This window comes from Catharus ustulatus, chromosome 5 (genome assembly GCF_009819885.2).
Source record: "Catharus ustulatus isolate bCatUst1 chromosome 5, bCatUst1.pri.v2, whole genome shotgun sequence".
Classification (NCBI taxonomy): Eukaryota; Metazoa; Chordata; class Aves; order Passeriformes; family Turdidae; genus Catharus; species Catharus ustulatus.
Window position 1 is genome coordinate 47593229 of NC_046225.1, and position 20136 is coordinate 47613364.

At 39.1% G+C, this 20136-nt stretch overlaps 1 protein-coding gene across 5 annotated transcripts in view; it reads left to right on the top strand.

The window, feature by feature from the left end:
* CLOCK (clock circadian regulator) overlaps window positions 1-19781 on the top strand; it is a 69805-nt gene extending 50024 nt beyond the window's left edge. For 3 of the 5 annotated variants that reach the window (XM_033060000.2, XM_033060002.2, XM_033060001.2), the window contains 12 exons: window positions 3675-3757; window positions 3977-4083; window positions 4500-4647; window positions 4852-4927; window positions 5783-5924; window positions 6303-6403; window positions 7278-7367; window positions 9262-9420; window positions 10616-10822; window positions 11820-12028; window positions 12314-12590; window positions 14121-19781. In XM_033060000.2, coding sequence (XP_032915891.1) covers window positions 3675-3757; window positions 3977-4083; window positions 4500-4647; window positions 4852-4927; window positions 5783-5924; window positions 6303-6403; window positions 7278-7367; window positions 9262-9420; window positions 10616-10822; window positions 11820-12028; window positions 12314-12590; window positions 14121-14297 — 1776 coding nt within the window. In that variant the 3' untranslated portion in view covers window positions 14298-19781. The remainder of the gene's footprint in view (window positions 1-3674; window positions 3758-3976; window positions 4084-4499; window positions 4648-4851; window positions 4928-5782; window positions 5925-6302; window positions 6404-7277; window positions 7368-9261; window positions 9421-10615; window positions 10823-11819; window positions 12029-12313; window positions 12591-14120) is intronic. The other 2 variants (XM_033060004.2, XM_033060003.2) reach the window with 2 other exon arrangements.
* Window positions 19782-20136: the final 355 nt, after the last annotated feature.

Sequence of the window (20136 nt, forward strand, 5' to 3'; positions counted from 1 at the left end):
AAGCCTTGCAGATTATACTCTGGCCAACATTTCACTCCTGTACTTGAACCTCTGAGCCCTGAGTGCCTAAGGAAGCTTCCATGTTACAAAAATTTTAACATCCTCTCGAGACTTTCAATTGATGCTATTTATTTGAGAAGTCTTTTGAAGAAGAGTTGTATTAAAGACTTAATCTGGCAATACATGTTTATGCTTGTGATACCCTCTATTATTATTGAGGCTAGCACTAACTAGACTTAAGCAAATCATGTACAGTAATTTCACGACCATAAGGCGCACTTTTTTTTTTTTTTTTAGCGAGGCTCCGCCCCCAGCTCCCCCCGCGGGGTTGCTGGCCAAGGCCCTGCCCCAGCCTGGCAGCCATGCAGTGGCGGGGCCGGGGCATGCCCGCCGCTGCTCCGTGCGGCGTTCCCGGGGCCGGAAAATGCCCGCTGCCGCTCCGTGCGGTGTCCCCGGGGCCCCGCTGCTCCGGGAGTTCCCTGGCACTCCAGGTGCCCCCATGCCGGCGGGCTCGCCCCGCGCCGCCACTGCCCTGATTCCAGCGGCTTTCCCACCCCGCGCGGCGGCTGCGCTGATGCTGGCGGGCTCCCCCTGCGCGGCGGCTGCCCCGATGCTGGCAGGCCCGCCCCACGGAGCCCCTCTCCCCTCACATCCTGATGCTGCTGTGGGGCCAACTCCACACTCACAGCCAGGCACAGCCCCGCGGGACACCTCTCCCCTCACAGCCCAGCCCTGCTGCGGGGCCACGCCCCCTCGCGGCTCGCACTTCCGGGTTGGCAAATTTTGCGACTTTGTACATCAGATAAGTCACACCGTATTATAAGGTGCACTTCTGGTTTCGGGGGAAAATTTTAGTCAAAAGGGTGTGCCTTATAGTCGTGAAGTTACTGTATATGTCAAGAATTTTACCATCCCAGTAACTTCACTAACAAATGTGTGATGCAGCCAGTAAGGAAATTTGTGTTTTAGTGCTTGACTTACTTAAGGTAGAATCCTCCTGCTCATCTCTCAATTAAGCTCTTTCAGCTCTTTTTTTCATCCTCAAATGTAATTTCTCAGGATATGCAATGCTTTTTGCACCTTTACAGTTCATGTTTTTTATTTTATGCATATGACCCTACCACTTTTGCAACAAAACATGTCACAAATATTTGTTCCCTAGTGTCAGCATTTGGTTTTAGATTCTGTAATTACATTACATTTGGTACATGTTCTTTTGAACATTTGTCTTGCATTTTGGCTAGTTGATGATTGCATCCTATCTAGAAGGCAGGATCAATCCAACCGAAAGGATTCTACCAGAAATCTTTTTGTTGCAAACGAAAGTCCTTTCTTTTCTAGATGCCTTGTTGACAACTTCAACAAGACGCCTTGTTGAACAAGCTGGCTTCTGCCCAGGGGTATTTTACAGTGGAATATCTGCAAATCATTAATATAAATGCATTGAGTAATTGGATACTAACCTACTACCATTTCTTCTCTAACCATGAAGTTTTTACTGTGATTGTACTGCCTGCACTTCAGTGATTTTTACTTTTATTTTGACTTGTGCCAAAATAATTAGATCAAAAGAAACAACAAATCAAAAGTATATCTCAAGGATATACTCTTGCTCTGTCATTTCTCTTACTTTGAGTGGTGCTTTATTAAATGCTGTAATTTTAGAAAAGTACATGAGCTTTGGATTCTAGGGGTAGTTTTGGGTTTGAAGCTTAAGTCTTGCTAGCTGGATTTCACGTCAAGAATCATAAATTTGTGCCCAGGGTTGTTTAGTTCATTGCCTCCATCTAATTCATCCGTCATTTAATAATTTTCTTGAGTCATTTTCTTTGGATTTTACAGTGATGAAGGTGAGCAAAAAACATTGCCCTAGGTATGGTCACTTTTTCCTTTCATAGAAAGAAAACGTAGTTCTAGTAAAAAAAACTGTGAAGTATCCAATTACAGTAATTTCACGACCATAAGGCGCACCGGACTATAAGGTGCACCCCCCTGGGAGTTGGCAAAATTCGAAACTTTGTAGCTCAGATAAGGTGCACCGGACTATAGGGCGCACTTTTTTTTGCAGCGAGGCTCCGCCCCCAGCTCCCTCCGCACGGTTGCTGGCTGAGGCCCCGACTCAACCCAGCAGCCATGGGCCCCCGGGCCCGCCTCCACCCGGCAGGAGGGGCACCACGGGCCCCCAGGCTTGCCTACATCAGGCGGGGCCAGTCTATGGCCGCCGCCCCTCCGTGCTACCTCCATGGGGCCGGGGGGTGCCTGTGTAGGGGCCATGCCGCCTGCACGGGGCCGGGCGTGCCTCTGGAGGGGCGGCTCTGCCTCCACGGGGCTGGGGCGTGCCTGCCGCCACTCTGCCCCGCCTCCACCTGGCAACCATGACCCTGCTGGCTCCCCCTGCGGCTCGCAACTCTCACTTCCGGGTTGGCAAATTTTTTTAACTTTGTCCATCCGATAAGGCGCACCGGACTATAAGGCACACTTCCGAGTTCCGGGGAAAATTTTAGTCAAAAGGGTGCGCCTTATAGTCAGGAAATTACTGTAAACTCTTTGGCTAATAACCTGAAAGAATGAACATAAAGGTGGTCAGTCCCTCTGTTGGTCTTCTACTGTATTTTTCTGCAGGACTACTTTAGTTACAAATATTTACAGGGCAGAAGTATGCTCATCTGCCCACACTTGTTGTGAGTATTCTGCCAGTGTAGCAGCAGTTTCTGCATTGCAGTTTTCAGGAAACTCTTGTAGCTGATCAGCAGTGGATTCCGATGTGTTCCTGGCACTGGGAATATCATTGCAAGCTCCTACAAATGACAAATGTGTGCAGGTCTCCAAGAAAGAAAGATTTACTTATCTCTAATTTTAATATAATTTTCTGAGGGGTGTATTTGTATGCATGTATTCCATCACCTATCTTCCTTCCTGTAAGGCAGTACTAGAGGAGTTTGCAAAAGAATTGGCTGGCTTGGGGTGCATGGTGTTGTGGCTGTCTCTGCACGAGACACAATACTCAGTGGGGCATCTTTACTGTTCTCAAAGGGGACAGTAGAAGTTGACTGATATGCTCGGAACACATTTGAGTGGAATGCATTTAGAATTACGTGCAGAATACCTTAAGGTTTTGTTGTAATGGAAATACAGCCATTTTCTTACTTTTCATGTGTTCTAAACATAAGAATAGTGTGTTATTTGCAGTGCATGTCTGTGCACTCAAAGAGGTTTAGAATACTTTGTGTTCACTAAAGGGAAGAACTATATTCCTAAACTCAGACTTAAACAAGTGACCATCTCACTAATGTTGGGTTTTACCCATTATAAACACACTGTAATCAGACTGTGTGGTGGGCGTTTCACCTCTTCTTTTGTGTGTTACAATTTAAAAGCGTAACTGCAGAAACTATGGATTTCTGCTTGTGCTACTGTGTCTCTAGATAATGAGTTTGAGTTTAATCTCACGACATGGTTAGTCCATTTAAATCAATTGAGCATCACCTTGACACAGTTGAGATTAGATTCTACTTCAGTACTGTGCGTCTTAAACAAGCCAAGCCAATGAAACTGTCTAAAATAACATAACTATGGTGGAATTGTCTACTAACTTTAGGTAGGTCTGAATTTTGAAAGAGTTTAGGTACTAGAATAGAGCAGTTTTAAGAGATTTTTGGTTTTTTCCTTTTTAGGAAATGTGCACTGTTGAAGAACCCAACGAAGAGTTCACGTCTAGACACAGCTTAGAATGGAAGTTCCTATTCTTGGATCACAGGTGCAGTTCTTTCTGTGTAGTAGCAACAGCAGCTGAATCACAGTGGTGGCTGTAGTATTTGGAGTTCACTAATCTGCATTAACTACTCATAGCTTGTGTTGGGTTTAATTTTTTGGGAGCACATACTGTAAACAAGAAAGCTTATGTAATTAATTCTGGTTTGTTTGAGATTCTTTCATGTTGTGAAAATAAAATGACATTGATTTCTTTATTAATTAGGGCACCTCCAATAATAGGTTATCTTCCATTTGAAGTTTTGGGAACATCAGGCTATGATTATTATCATGTGGATGATCTAGATAATCTCGCAAAATGTCATGAGCATTGTGAGTACAATTAAGTCACTAAAACTAGCAAGTTTGTTAAATTATACAACTGTTCTGGTGAAATTTTGTGATATTTTGAGTTTTTTTACTTCTATTTGTTTGACATTATTATACTGCTGTTCTGTATCTCTTTTTCTTTTGATACAAAACTATGAACAGATAACTTTATCTTACAATTCTGGGGTTTCATTGTGGTAAATTGGAGTGCACAGCTCTATGATTAATACTTTTCCAGTTCTTCCAATGGCATTTAAAAGGCTTTATAGTGTTTAATAAGTGCAAAAATTGGAAATTATCTTAATACTGGATTTAGACATGGGTTTGGGCTATATGAACCTGGGAAATAATATTCTTTCTATCTAATTGGAGTATTTACAACCTGGCAAGACAGTAAACTTTATTCTTCATCTTTGTAGTAATGCAATATGGGAAAGGGAAGTCATGTTACTACAGATTCCTTACAAAGGGACAACAGTGGATTTGGCTGCAAACTCATTACTATATCACGTATCACCAGTGGAATTCCAGGCCAGAGTTTATTGTCTGTACGCACACTGTTGTAAGGTAGGTTACTTTTTAATGTAGTCCTACTGGTATGGGAGCTACCTTGATGGTGTTTTGGAGGTAGAGAAATTATGGCAGTGTGAAGAATCACTGGAAAACTTCTGGGATAGTTTGTAAACAAGGTGGTTTGAGGAGTTTAGTCTTTGAGGTTCATTTTTAAAATCATCCTATGATATAGTACTCATCCTTGGTTTGTTCTTCTAGTTATGCAGAAGTTAGAGCAGAAAGACGACGAGAACTTGGTATTGAAGAATCTCTTCCAGAGATATCAGCAGATAAAGTGAGTGTTTTATATAATTTTTTTTTACATCTTCACATACTAAATATAATGCGCAAGCAAATATACATCAGCAAAAAGTGTTTTGTCCCACTTGTCCCCAAATAAAGTAATGATTTGATCTCTAAATAATGTGACTATTGAAAATAATCAAAGAAGTCTAGAAAGAGTGTTTAACTGTACTCTTCTCTTTTTAGGAATTAATGTGCAAGTAGTTATAACATGGTAGCACCCGTAAGTTTTTATTAATATCTGATTTCTGGAGCGTTAGATTCCTAAATAAATGGTCTCCCTTACTGGAAGTACTCATAATCTGAAAAATCAAGGTCAACACACCAATAAGGAGTTAACAATAGGAAAGTAGGAACTGTTTAATTGTGTGACTCTCTCCCACTTCTTAAAAGTATACAAAGTTCATTTTGAATTAATGTCCTTGGAAGCTCAATTTGTCTTATCAGCTTGTGGAGATGATCTGTCGTGTTGATCTGACAGTTCAGAAATGTTTTCCTTTGGTGTTTTCACAAGTTTCATCTGTTGGTGCTCCTAGTGGAATGAACTCCTTCTTTCTCTAAAGAATAAGCAGTTCACTCATTGCACTGTAGTTCAGAGTGAATTGAGTGGCTACAAAATGAGGGCCGCTCAGGAGTCAGTTTGTGGCCTATGTCTGCATGCATTTTGATTTCCAGGCTTATATAACTTTGGTTTTCAAGGATAAAAGCCTCAAATGGAAACAGCTTACAGCCATCAAACAGACCACTACTTCTGCATGCTCACCTGTGTAAGGTCTGCGATATTTTCTAACATATACATTGTGTGCTGGATTAGATAAATAATTGTTGTTTATGTGTGTCTCTTCAGAGTCAGGACTCTGGGTCTGACAATCACATAAACACAGTGAGTCTCAAAGAAGCACTGGAAAGGTTTGATACCAGTCCCACACCTTCTGCTTCCTCCAGGAGTTCAAGAAAATCTTCACATACTGCAGTATCGGATCATTCATGTAAGCATCAATCATTGCAAATAGAATTGCCTTCCTAATGAAGGCTTTCTCTACTTAATTTAATTAAATGCATAAATGGCAGTTAATAATCATGTTATGAGACGTGTGCAAGTGAAAATACCCTTTTTGAAAGGCTCAGAGGTCTGCAGACTACTCTGAAAAAGACTCATTTCTAGGAGTACAGTATCAGACACTAGTACACCCTATTTCAATCCATCAGATTGCACTCTATCACCAATCAGATTGGTGGATAGAGGGGGGAAAAAAGCCTTAACAGCTTTTTTATTCATTAAAAACCTCTTGTAATTAGATTATTGCAGTGCAGAATTGAGATAACAATTAAATGTTTCTTTCTGTTCTAACTCTCAACATTGCCAGCAACACCAACTAAAATGACAGTGGACACTAGCACTCCTCCAAGGCAAGGCTTATCAGGTCATGAAAAGACTGCGCAAAGAAGATCATCTCTGAGCAGTCAGGTAACTGCAGAGAAAAATGTACTTAAACAGTGTAGTTCACCTTTAAAAGCTATTATTGAATCCATATAAGCTTTGTTTTACTTCTTCTAAAAACACAATTTAAACTGTAAGAGTTTCTCTTGGAATATGTCTCTTAGAATTGCATCATCAGTGTGCAACTTTGGTATAGGAGATTTTAAAGGAATACAATAATTAAGCATGTATGCATTTAGGTTTTGTCATTAGGATTTGCAAGAATGTGAATGAATGTCTGCTTTCACTTACACAGAACTTCTTTCTGTGATTCTGGATACACACACCTATCTAGATATATGTAAAATTGCCAATGTAATGCTGTATGTGTCCCTATAAAGAACTCATACAGATTTATGACTAAGAATATTAGCGGATACTTCCATATTCTTTCCAAAATCTTCCTAGTATGAGAAATTGTCATTTTTCATGTACTTGGTGCTTATTTTCCTGTTGAACTAATACATTCAGTTCATAAACAGAATGCTTATTAAAATATGTATTTCTAAAAATCGTTAGTTTAAGAATAAATCAAAGGTGTCAACTTCAAAACTTGTTGAAAAACTTGTTCCCTTAATACAATTAAGAGTTCTAAAATACTTGTTGTAATTTCTGTTTTATACCTACTGCCAATATATATTTTTAGCAGTGGAAAAAATCATGTATATATTATGTAGATAATAAATTGCTCTTGTTTTCTTAATTCTCTAATAATTAAGGTTAGATATTTCAGGAAACAATTTACTAGTTTCTATTATATGTTCATATGATGCTGTTTTGGATTTGACACTTTAAAGAAATACTTCATGTCAAGTATAAAGTTCATTTTCTTATGATTATGAAACAATTTTTTTAATCCTAGTCTTTAAGCTCACAGTCTCTTGGACAACCAGTAACACAGCCAGCAATATCTCAACCTGCAACTTTACAGCTCCAGTCCGGAATGACTCAGGTACAGATTAAGTCCATTTATTGTTTATTATTTTTTAGCAGTCTCGTTCTCCTAGAGAACAACATTCTCCTGGAGTAATGGGCTGCCTGTGGCTTGGGTGGATGCACTGTTCACTGAGTGAAAAACAGTTTGGATGGCCAGACCCAGAGAGTGATGGTGATTGGAGTTACATCCAGCTGGCAGCTGGTCACAGGACTCGGTACTGGGCCCAGTCCTGTTTAATATATTTGTTGATAATATATTGATGATATTGATGACAAAGGGATTGAGGTCCCCATGAGTGAGTTTGCAGATGACACACAGTTGGGTGATCTGCTGGAGGGCAGGAAGGCTCTGCAGGGGGATCTGGACTGGCTGGATTGATGCGCTGAGGTTCGACAAGGCCAAGTGTGAGGTCCTGAACTTGGGTCACAACAACCCCCTGCAGCACTTCAGGCTGGAAGAGTGGCTGGAAAGTTGCCCAGCGGGAAAGGACTTTGGGGTGCTGCTCAGCAGCAGCTGAACATGAGCCAGTGTGTGTCCAGGTGGCCACGAAGGCCAATGGCATCCTGGCCTGTATCAGCATTAGTGTGGCCAGCAGAACCATGGCAGGGTCCCCCTGTATTCAGCACTGAGGAGGCCACGTCTCAAGTGCTGTGTCCAGTTTTAAACCCCTCAGTGCAAGAAAGACATTGAGGTGCTGGAGCAAGTCCAGAGAAGGGCAATGGAGCTGGTGAAGGGTCAGGAGCTGGTGAATCAGACATGGAGTGGCTGAGGGAGCTGGGGTAGTTTAGCCTGTAGAAAAGGCTCGGGGGAGACTCCCTGAAAGGAGGTTGTATCGAGGAGAGTGTCTGTCTCTTTTCTCAGGTGACAGGGACAGAGTGAGAGGAAATGGTCTTGAGTTGCACCAGGGAAGGTTTAGACTGTGTATTAGGAAAAATTTGGGCACAGGCTGACCGGGGAGTGGTGGAGTCACCATCCTTGAGGGTATTTAAAAGCCATGTAAATGTAGCATTTAGAGACATGGTTTGGTGTTGGACTTGGCAGTGATAGGTTAGTGGTTATCCTTGATGATTTTAAGGGTCATCTTAAACAATTCTCTGCTTCTATATTCTGAATATAATGTTAATTTCTCTGTTAGAAATTGAGTCCTTTGGTGCCAGATTATTGTCTTGAAATGAGCAAATTCTGTAATTTGACGCTTTTCCTTTATTTTTTTCTTCCTGTTATTTGTGTGGATGTAGTTTTCAACCTTGTGCGTTAGCACCATAGATATAAAAAACTGTTAAAGCTGAGATATTTTAGGGCATGAATTAAAAAAAATCCATCAATTCTGCTGGTAGCTTTCAGGCATTTACTTATAACACAAGGCTTCTTGGTCTGTGAAATGCTTCTGTGTAATTAGAACAGGATATAAGTATCAGAAGGTCATACTGACTTGGGGCCTGTAGCAAATGTCTGAGGAAGATAAGAATTGGCAAATAGTTTCTCTGTGGGCTCAGCCTTCAGCTTTTTTGACTGAGGGTATTCCCAAGTTATTTGTATGTTTTAGCTCTGGGTGAATCTTTTTTTCTAAATTGGCACAATTCTAATTTTTAATATGAGATAGCTTTAACATCCACAGTGCCGTGTAAATTACTAAGGTTACACACACACACAACATACATATATATATGTGATTTGGACACCAGTCAATTTCTTGTGCAATGGATTCTTTTAGTTCACCATTTCTCATGCATCAATTAAATGTTGATTTTGTCATGTTTTCGTGCTCATGAATTGGTCCTCAGATTATAGTTTATTAGTAATTTAAAGAGCAATGCTTGATTTCTTTGCTTCTGTGGAGGACTGTACTTATCTCTTGTAAACAAAATGTCATTTTTGCTCAGCTTTTAATTTATTCATTGCACTACAGCCTGTGTTTCAGTTTTCAGCTCAGTTAGGAGCTATGCAACATCTAAAGGACCAGCTAGAGCAAAGAACACGCATGATAGAGGCAAATATTCATCGGCAGCAGGAAGAGTTGCGTAAGATTCAAGAGCAGCTTCAAATTGTTCATGGTCAAGGACTCCAGGTGAGTTAGTGTATCACTTAACAGGTTTCGTCTGTAGAGAATTTAGGTATCTGAAATGTGTCTTGAGTACCTAATTCCACAACATGATCCTCCATATTCCCTGTCAGCTGCCATGTGGGCCTAATATGTCTAAAATCCATAGTATCTGAAGCTGATGTTTTGCTTCTGAATGTATCTGGAAATGCCCCAGTGTTGAGCATGCCAAGCCTAGTTTATGACTTAACCTAATTGAATGTTGAAAGGATGGAGTGGTTATTAATTCTCACAAAGTATTGCAGCCATTAGAATATTAATCCAAAATCTGCAAGATGAACATCTGTTTTTCTGTTTTAGCTCTGAGAATGTTAAATTCATGTTTCTTTGTTTCTTAAACTGTCCTATCAGGCTGAATGGCTCTACTTTGCATGATAAACTGGAAGGAGTTACTGGATTGTCTGCATTGTGACTAAAGAGTAGAAAAATACTTCCTGGAAGTATTGAGTATGTTGCTTAAGTTCTGTTGGAAGAGTAGGAGTTTCTGGCGTGTGCCATTTTCAGTGTTGTGTGATGTCTAGTGTAAACATGCCAGCAGTATAAGGCAGTTGCCTTATCTGTGTCTCAAAAGGAGAGATTCACAGCTTTCCTTCCCAAGCAGTGTGGAGAGACCTTGTTCAGAAATGTGAAAACTAGAGAAAATACTTCAGTGCTGCACATTTTGCCTTGTTGTAGGCTTGGGCCTAACTTCTTCTAAAGAACCTAATAATTTTGTGCTGAGTTCTGTTTATTACATTGGAAAGTTCAGTATAAACATTATGATTTCCTTATTGTCAGGAGTAATTTCACGATTATAAACCGCACCTGATTATAAGCTGCACTTCGGGTTCGGACCAAAATTTTAGTCAAAATGGTGCGGCTTATAATTATAAAATTACTGTACATTCTTGGTGCTATGCCTGAGATCTACTAATTCAGAGATTTTCTTCATCTGATTTAGTGTTACTGTGGAAGGTCCTACAAATACAAGTGTCATCTCAAATAAGCTTTGTCTTTAGATAGTTGTAGACCTGCATTACTGGTTAGTCTCTAAATGGTGCTTTTTCTTTAAGAACAAATATTGAATGTTAATGTTTAGAAGTCTAGAAATCAGGATTCTGATTCTTACCAGTTAGAGTTGAACCTCTGAATACTGACCCTATAACTTGTGGAATTTTTTAAGATGTTCTTGCAGCAGTCAGCTTCTGGACTCAACTTTGGTTCTGTGCAGCTTCCTTCTGGAAATTCTTCAACTGTTCAGCAGCTTACGCCAATAAACATGCAAGGTCAAGTTGTTCAGGCTAATCAGACTCAAAGTGGGATGAATACAGGCCACATGAGTACTCCACACATGATACAGCAGCAGCCTTTGCAGAGTACTGCAACACAGGTAAAATTCTATTGCTGATTTTGCTGGATAGAATATTTGCTGAAAACCCCAGCTGAAACACATCAGCTTCCCTGACATTCCCCTGTTATGAATGAGTGTTTGAGATTGCTTAAAAGATCATCGGCAAGGGTATCAGCAAAAGCCTTTTTTAAGTGGCAGCACAACAAAGTTTGTTGGCAAGATTCTCTCTGCTACTTACAGAACAGTTAAGGCACAAGAAGAAAAAACAAACAACAACAAAACCAAGCAAAATCCAGGCAATCGAAACAGAAGTGAACTGAGAGCTATCTAGGGGAGTGTCTGTGTTTTGGTGCATGTGACAAAAGGACAGCAAGGGCAAAGATAAAAAGGAACATGGCCTAAAAGCTTAACAGCACTCAACTTATACATTAAACTTTATAACGTAACAAAGAAACAGCTCTTAAGGTATACCATAAACTTAACCTTAACAATTTAGCAGAGGAATAACACTCAACAGCATGTATCCCCACAGAAGCTGGTTCTTCATGCTGAACACTTCAGTGGGTTTGACCATTTTGTCATCCTTCTCTGTACCCTTTTCCACATTCCATACTTTCTTTTTGAGATTTGTGAAGAGGCAGACTAATGATGCATTTACCATCTCAGCAGTAGGCTAGTTCCAAACTTTCAAGTAAGAAATTCTTGACACTATGTACATGTTTTAGTCTTAAGTTGGGCACAGAGATACTAAAGGAGAAAAATTATCATTTTGAACAAACAATATGCAAGTAGCTGAAAAATTCAGGGAAAAAAATAACCTGAACAGGAAAAGAAGTTAATGTAAGAGACTCAGATGTCCAAGGTCCAGTCCAACCTCTAAATCCTCAGTCAATAGAAATACCTGTGTACTTTGAATTAAGAATTCATTTGAATAGAAAAGAAACACTGGTAGTTTTGAAGTGTGGGCAGTGACAGTGAGGAGAACAGCTGTAGTATCTGGCTATCTTCAACTTACTATCTCAAATTTTCTTTTCAGCATAATCAACAAAATGTACTTAGTGGACATAATCAACAGTCTTCTCTTGCAAGTCAGTCACAGAACACAGTCTCGGCACCTTTGTACAACACTATGGTGATTTCTCAGCCAACAGCAGGAAGTGTGGTGCAGGTTCCCTCTAGCTTACCACAGAACAACAACCAGAATGCTGCTGCAGTAACCACTTTTACACAGGACAGACAAATCAGGTAAATCTTCAAGACCTATATTTAAAATGACTTTTTATAATGTTGATGCAGCTGCACCATATCCAAAGGGAACTAAAGTAACATTAAAAAGATCTTGTGATCTGTGTTTCAACTGAATGGATACAACCCTTGAAACTAAACTGCCCAAAGTAACATGTTTGCAGGCTTCCCATGTTGTTATAGCACAATATGACTTTGAGAAATCTGCCTGTCTCAAGTGTATGTGGTGCTTCATATATATTTTTTTTTCCTGAAGGGACTCCAAATGTCTTTTTCTATTAACAGATTTTCTCAAGGTCAGCAGCTTGTAACAAAACTTGTCACGGCCCCAGTAGCATGTGGAGCAGTAATGGTACCAAGTACTATGTTTATGGGACAGGTGGTGACAGCTTACCCCACTTTTGCTGCCCAGCAGCAGCAGACACAGACTTTGTCAATAACACAGCAACAGCAGCAGCAGCAGCAGCAGCAAAGTCAGCAGCAGGACCATCAGCAGCAGCTCACCACAGTGCAACAGCCAGCTCAGTCACAGCTGACCCAGCACCCCCAGCAGTTCCTACAGGTAATGAACGTAGAGCTGTCTACAAATTCTTCCAAGTCCTGGCACTTTCAGCATTGCTAGGTTTTCCAGGGGTGCTTTACCTGAAAACAAAGCACTTAAAATAGTAACCTGTGAATAAGCCTGATGCATGAGGTAAGTTTATTCTGTAGCTGTTCTCTAATTAAAGGAGAAGTGGTCTTTCCTGCAGTGTTACTCCATGCATCTATCTTACATCTTTTTCCCTTTGAATTGCTGCTCTTAATTGACTGTGGAATGAAAACCCAGATGTTCCCTTTAAAACAGTTAACATTTTCTTTCATTAATTTTACATGTTAATGCAGTAAGGTATGAGAGATGATGGTTGGTCTGGAAAGCAGCACACAACCCAAAGCAAGACATGTCCCAATAACATAGGAGGCATTCATTTCAAGGCATGAAATTCTGTCTAGGCTACAGGGGAGGCTTAGCAACAAGTAACTTTGTAAGCAGAGAGTAGGTAAGAACCTTGTTTTAGTGGAGGAAGAAAAGGGGTCAAAAGAGAAGGAAGACAAAACCCAAGGAGTTTAGAAATAGGAAATCTCTAAAAGAACCAGAAGATAAAAGGAACTGATGGGGAAATCTGTTGCCATTTGTTGATTCCAATTAATTACTGGTACATGGGTCATCCAGCATCTGGAGTTGGTGAAGGAGATGTGGTAGTGGCTAGAATATTAGAGAGTCTGTTTAGTAGATTCATAGTGTATGTGTATCTGTTTCTAAATTTAAAAGTTTATACAACTTTGACTTAATTCTGATGAAACAGATATGTGAAATATGAAGATCTCAAAAGGTCTGCTCCTAGTCTAAGCAAAAGTCTAGTATTTTAATATAAACTATTAAAGTGCTAGAATTTGAGGTGAAGCAAATACTCTTCAAAAAGGACAAAAGTGTTTTTTCCTGCCTCTGTTTACTGGGGCATCTTACAGTCTGATTCTGTATGTGGAGCAGTTGATGTACTTTACTTTCTGCTGCAGAACATTTCAGGATTGAGACATCCTAGTGCATTTGTACCCATCCTTCATTGTTTTTCTTCAGTAACTTTTCTTCTTAGAACAAAAAAAAAAATTCTGTTAAAACTAAGTATCATTTCCAATAGTAAGTCTCCTTCAAAGGGGTTGTTTGGGTCTGCAAATGCACCATTTTCTTTGACTGTGCTTTTTGTCTGTGGGGAATAAATGTGATCTGTGCCAAATCATGCTCTATTTTTTCATTTGACTGTAATGACAGCTACCTGCACTTACTCAAATAGATTTCTTACACCCTGCTAGGCTTTAGTGGTTTGAAATAAAGGCAAATTGCCATGTGTTCTTACCTATTACCACAGAAATTACAAAGACCAATTACAGCTGCTTAAATGTATTAGTATGAACAAATCTCTGCATTGTTTGCTCAGCTTAACTGGCCAAATCTGAAGTTTATTTTTATTGAACCGTTATGAAAAGTTAAAAAGTAGCTAGGCCCCTGTTTCTCAGTGCAGCAGGAAAAATATTTTTTTCTATTTTCGTGTTTTAGACATCCAGGTTACTTCATGGAAATCAGTCGGCTCAGCTTATTCTCTCTGCTGCTTTCCCACTACAACAAAGCACTTTCACTCAGTCCCACCACCAGCAGCATCAGTCTCAGCAGCAGCAGCTGTCACGACACAGAACTGACAAGATGACTGATCCTTCCAAAGTTCAACCACAGTAGTGTGGGCGCTGCCTCTTTTTGAAGCAAACTGCCAGCAGGGGCTGCCCCACCAACAGTTGCACTGAAGCTACAGAGGTAACAGTATGAAGGCTTTCTAGCACCATGGTGTTGAGATCTGCTTCTAACTTCTGGAATTTGTTAAGAAAAGCCACAAGATGGTGATGGGGACATGGCCAACTTTGAGAGTTGCCCCAGTTTCTGTGTTTTAAAGGATTTGCTGCCATGTTGTAATTTGTCCAGGTGAAATCTCCAAATGTGACTGAAATGAGAGTGATGCTGAAAATATTGGTATTTTTATCAATCCTGTACATTTTTAAAGTATTAAAACGGACATGGAGCAATTGTTTTGAATTAGCAGGAAAAAATGCCAGAAATATAGTCCAAAAACCATCTAATTTTTTTTCAGATGATTACAGGACAGTAAATATTTTGAAAATGTTGTGTGAAATCCAGTTCTCTGTTGTACAGATGCTGTAAAATATTGTGTATATGTCTGCATAAAAGGAGAAAGAGCGAAATATTTTATATGATGCATGAAAATGTAATCTGTTATTTGTAGGTTTGAATATGTTTCCCTAAATTCTCACGCCATACTCAGACTAATGTTTTTCCTCTGTTCTACCCTTTTGTTTACAACATGATGCATCATTATTTTCACCCTTAATGTGGGCACAAGTCTCTTGTTTGTGCTTTGTCCGTGATGTCAGGGTCTGTTTGGTGAGGTACAATGTGTTGGTTAGTTGACTGCTTGAAGTTAAATTATTGATGAAGCTGTTTGAACTGGTGATCATGCATCAGGGTTCAGGACATTCAGATTCATAAATATCATTCATCATTTCATAATTAATTCATCATTTTATTTGAAAAATAGGAATTTGCACTGCTTTCTTGAGGATGGTTTGGAATTTTATTCCCCAAAGCTATCTTTTGATATAGTTCATAGTTGGAAATATTTATGTAAAAGGTTTAAAAAAAAATGACAGTAATTTTCAAGAATGTTTCAGTTATAGAAGTAATTTGCACAAAAATATATTTACATTTAATAACCTTTTGGGCACTTTTTAACCACTTTCTTTGTGGTGAGAATTGTAACTTGTTAAACCATGTTGGAATCTTTTTATTCTCCTTCAAAAATTAGTCAGAACTAATTCAGGGTCATTTTAACAACAACAACAAAACCCATAGTGCCTTGATTTTAATTCAGGTGATAATGTTGAACATCTTGAATTACAATGTCTTGAATCTGTAACCATTTTCAATTTTGAAGTCTTAGCACATTGTCAACCAAACTTGTGTATCTACTTCATAGATATTTCTGTATTGTGTTAATTTTAACAGTGGTCTGAGTTGAGACCATGAATATTTTTGACTGGTACTCCCCCTCAGACAGTATCCAGAAATACAGGAGTGTCAAAAATCTCAGATCTTTAAGGTAATACTCTTTAAAAAAAAAAAGAAAGAAAAAAAAGCAAACTGTAAAAGACAGGACTCCTTTTGCAGAAGGAAGAATAATAAGTTGATTTTTTAAAAAAAAATCATTTTTTGAAGCATTTAAACTGTGTTTTGGGGGAGATCATGATTGCATTTAACACTACCAGGTATTGATTTAAGAGCTATCACTGAACTAAGACTTCAGAAGGCAACTTCACTTTATAAAGAAAATAAAAAGTTCCAACAGATATGTGCTATTTAAGTAAATGTTGGTAGGTTTTTATGGTACTAGTTTGTGGAAACCAGAACTTCAGAGGAAAACTTAAAAATGCTGGTAGATCTGATAATTAATTTAAAAAAAACCAAAAAAAACAGCAAAAGCAGTTAAAACTAGTGCTAGGGAGAGAAAGCTGGATTAATCTTGAATACTAAGGAGGAGTTGAATGAATGTAACCAAATGGTGATGGTCTGTTTTGTACTATGGAACAGTTTGATTGTATTACTGGATGAACCAAACCCGCAGGAGATAATGCCGGTTTAGCCAAGCCTTCGATGCCGTTGGTTATGTTTTGGGGCAAGCCTTTGCCTCTGCACGTGTCCCAGCATTAGACCTTTGTTATTCCCCAGTCATAAAGCAAATGTTTGGCACCAAAAAGCCAAGCAGTGAACAAGGAAGGAGAGTGTGAGAAACACAGTACCAAAGAGAATCAGATTGCTCTGTGCTCCAAGAAGCCTATTGCAACCTGGAGCAAGGAACAGATGCCAATACCAAACATAGCAAGAAACACTTTCCCTTCTTTAAAGGGATTTCTGGCATTCTTCAGACTGGGATAATTGTCAGAGACCTGTTTCTGTAAAAGTTCTATGTAAAGAAATCCTGCCTTGCTCTGCTATCCCTACCACTCCATTCCACCTGTTTCTATATGAAGCTGCATTGACTACAGGTCTGTGCTATCACTTCTTTGCCTAATGGAAAATACGTTAGATACAAATTTCTTTAACCAATTACAGTAAAAATATAGCACTAATAAAACTGGGAGAGCTTTAATAGTGCTGTTAGAACTACTGAATAGTGGTAAAATAGGTGTATTAAACTATTATAGTAATGATTATAGAAATTAGAGATACCATCCTGACAGTTAATGATGCAGCTTTTTATATGAAGCTTCATTTCAACTTCCCATTCTCCTCTCCCCATATACTCTGGTGTGCTGCTATAGGTCTGTCAGTAAAAAGGCTAAACAAAGAGAAATTAGATGATGGGATAGCATGGCTGCTGAAAGAGAATATAGAAATGTATGCTTTGATCAAGAAGCTTTTTGTAGCCTCAGAGAGAGGTCATTCAATTACAGAACTACCAGCTAGTAGAGAAAGGATAGAAGATGGGGAAATTCTAAGGAACTGGAAAAATACAGCACACATTTGAAGAATTCCTGACCTGAATCAGGGAAACTTTACAAAGGCAAATGTATAGAACTTGGTCCTGATTGTGCGCAAGTATGGAGATGCTTTGTTCACAAGTAGTGACTAAAAAGTGTGTTTAACAGGTCTGTAGCTTCCCCTGTTGCTGAATCAATTGATGAACTGTCCTTGAGTTTTAGTGAGAAGAGGACTAGGCTGTTGCCTCTTTCTTAATCAGCCTTTTACTTCTGCCAGACTCATTTACTACAAACTTAATTGCAACATCCTGATAAATAGAATGACAATGAATGCTGTGCTGCTGCAGGTTCTGGAGCAGAAATGTTGCAGAACTACTCTGACAGAAGGGAAGGAGTGTGTTAAGGAGAGGATTGCATTTGTGAAGAAATGGGCTGGTGATACATAATGAGTGAAAAGGACGGCATTTGCACGGAATTTAGGAGACAGACATTGTCTGCAATGGGTGAGGCTTTGAAGATAAGTGTCTGGGATAACTTCAGAGAGAAAAAAGAATATAGCTATTTTTATATTATATTTAATATATATTATATTTGTATATAAATATGAAAGGATTCTAGTAGGAGCTCTCCATATGCCTTCCACTTCATCTAGAAGGTTTACCTTCTGCACTACGGTTCCAGTGTGTCACCACCTTCTGTGGGCATCTTGCCTACTGCCAAACACCAAAATTAGTAACCCCGCATCCTTACAAGAAATAGGTTTCATTTCAGCTTTATGTAAAAATGAATAAAGTAAAGATGTATCAGGCAGTTTTTTCACAGGAAAAAGAAATTATCTTAAGACTTAAATAGCACTTTCTCTTTTGGTTGTTTTTTTGGGTTTTTTTGGGGGGTTTTTTTGAGTAATAACAAGCACTTTACTGAAAAGACTATTTGAAAAACAGTTTATTTCTTTAGTCAGTGAAACTGTTAAAAAGGGGGGCACATCGTGGAATAACACATAAAACTGTCAAGAGAGACATTTCTGGAAAATGTTTCTTTATTATGGTGATCCTTTGAGGTTTAAAGTGCAGGATTAAAAAGGCTTCTAAAACCAGTTGCCTTTGTGTTTTATATGGCCACGGGAAGAGATTAGTGATGATAGCTTCCTTGGAAGGAGGCTTTTTAAGTTGCACAGTTGCCTATGAGAGAGAATCATCTGGAGGCTCATTTGCCTGCTCAAAAATTCCAAGTGTCCCTTAGGATTATAAATTCTGTGAAAACATTCTGAAGGTGTAAAGATGTGGCCTTTTTCAAATGTTAAAGTTGATTCAAGAATCATTTATATTTTCAGAGATTTAACCCAGGTATTGTTATGAGTGTTTTAAATGTCAAGGCATCAGGAGATGTCAAACGTGTCAGATTCATAAGCTTCTCTATTTGAAATAACTATTAAAATTAGGTGTACAGTCAGAGGGCTGGAAAATGGTTATTTTGATTAAAAGGGAAAAGAGACTAGTTTTAATAATTAACCTTTTATTTTTTTACTTATCCCTGGTGGAAAAAAATTGAAGAGAATGAAATGGATTTGGATTTAAAAAGACATATTTAAACAAATCAGAGTAGATGAGACAACTGTGAGAGAACATTTGAAATTGTCTTGGTCGTCCATGAGACTGGGTAGTTGCTTTTTCACTACCGTGATTTTTAACACTACATTCCTTGTCTTTTTCCTTTTTTTTGTCTGTTTTAAACAGGTGATTTTAAACTCTGCGATACTTCATGCTATGCCATCTGCATGAATTTTGCCAGCATGATATGCTATATTCAAAGAAAATGTACCTAAAATAAAAAGGAAGGGGGGGGGAACAAAACACTGTGTCTGAAAAAAAATATTTTATGGCCTAATAACAGAGACCCCAGCTATATCTGAGAGATGCTGCATTAATAGACAATCAATCAATGGGTAATTATTTATGAAACACTTTTGGGAATGGTCTTAAAGATGTAACTGCTTTGAAAGCAGTTGGTGAGTTGTCTTTTTCTAACAAGAAAGGTAAAAAATATTTATTTTCAAATATATCAGATTGAATTTTGAGTTTTTAAGCAGTGTTGATTTCACAGTGTCTTGGGTTTCAGTTTTGTTTTGTATTTTTTTAACTGGCATTAGATTTATATACGTAAAAGAAAACAAACAAAAACCCTAGTGCCGTTCATATTGACGTCAGGAAATGTAGATACAGTTCCCTGGTGTTCATGTGACCATTACTAACTGTCAATTTTTTAACTGAATAAATGTAACTCGTTTAAAATTTTGTTTTCTGTAGCTTCTAAGGTTCTAGAAGTTTTTTTCTGAGTTGCTTGATGTCAGTTTTATCCAAGTTTCACAGTGAAGCGCTCTTACCCTTCCCACGACTGTACCAAAGGCACTCTCTCTCCCCCACCCACAGAACTGACTTGTGAGAAGTTGCTTGATGTCACTTTTCTCTCCCCTACCCAGACAAATGACTTGTGAGATTTCAGTAAAAATGCATACTGTATTTTTTCCTTGTCTTCTCTCTGTATCTCTTTATAAACTGATGCCCCACTCTAAAGGCTAGAGACCTCTGATTTGTGTATTTACATTACTGCCTTGGAATTTACTCACACAGCACTTGACTGAGTGTGCACAACTTAAAACTGCTTTTGTACCTTCGTGTCTACAGTCCCTGTTCTTGGCAAAGACGGGGCAGCACTGCAGCGGGTTTGGATGGGCAGAGCCCTTCCCCCACTTTCTGTCATGGGCAAAACACCCCTCTCTTTAAACTGGTGCCACTCCCCTCCCTGGGTATTTCTTCTGCTGAAATGTCAAAGAATAGTATTTTTAAAGGAGTAGAGGTGGTCTGAAATGTTGGCTGTGCCACTGAGCTAGGAAGCAGAGACTTGCATTTAGCTGCAAGCACAACTTGTTGAGAGCATGTAGCTCCTGCCTGGAAGAGCTGCATGGTAGTATGTAACCTGTCAGGGTGGTCTGACCCTCTTTTCACTGATCAAAGTGTAAACATTAATAA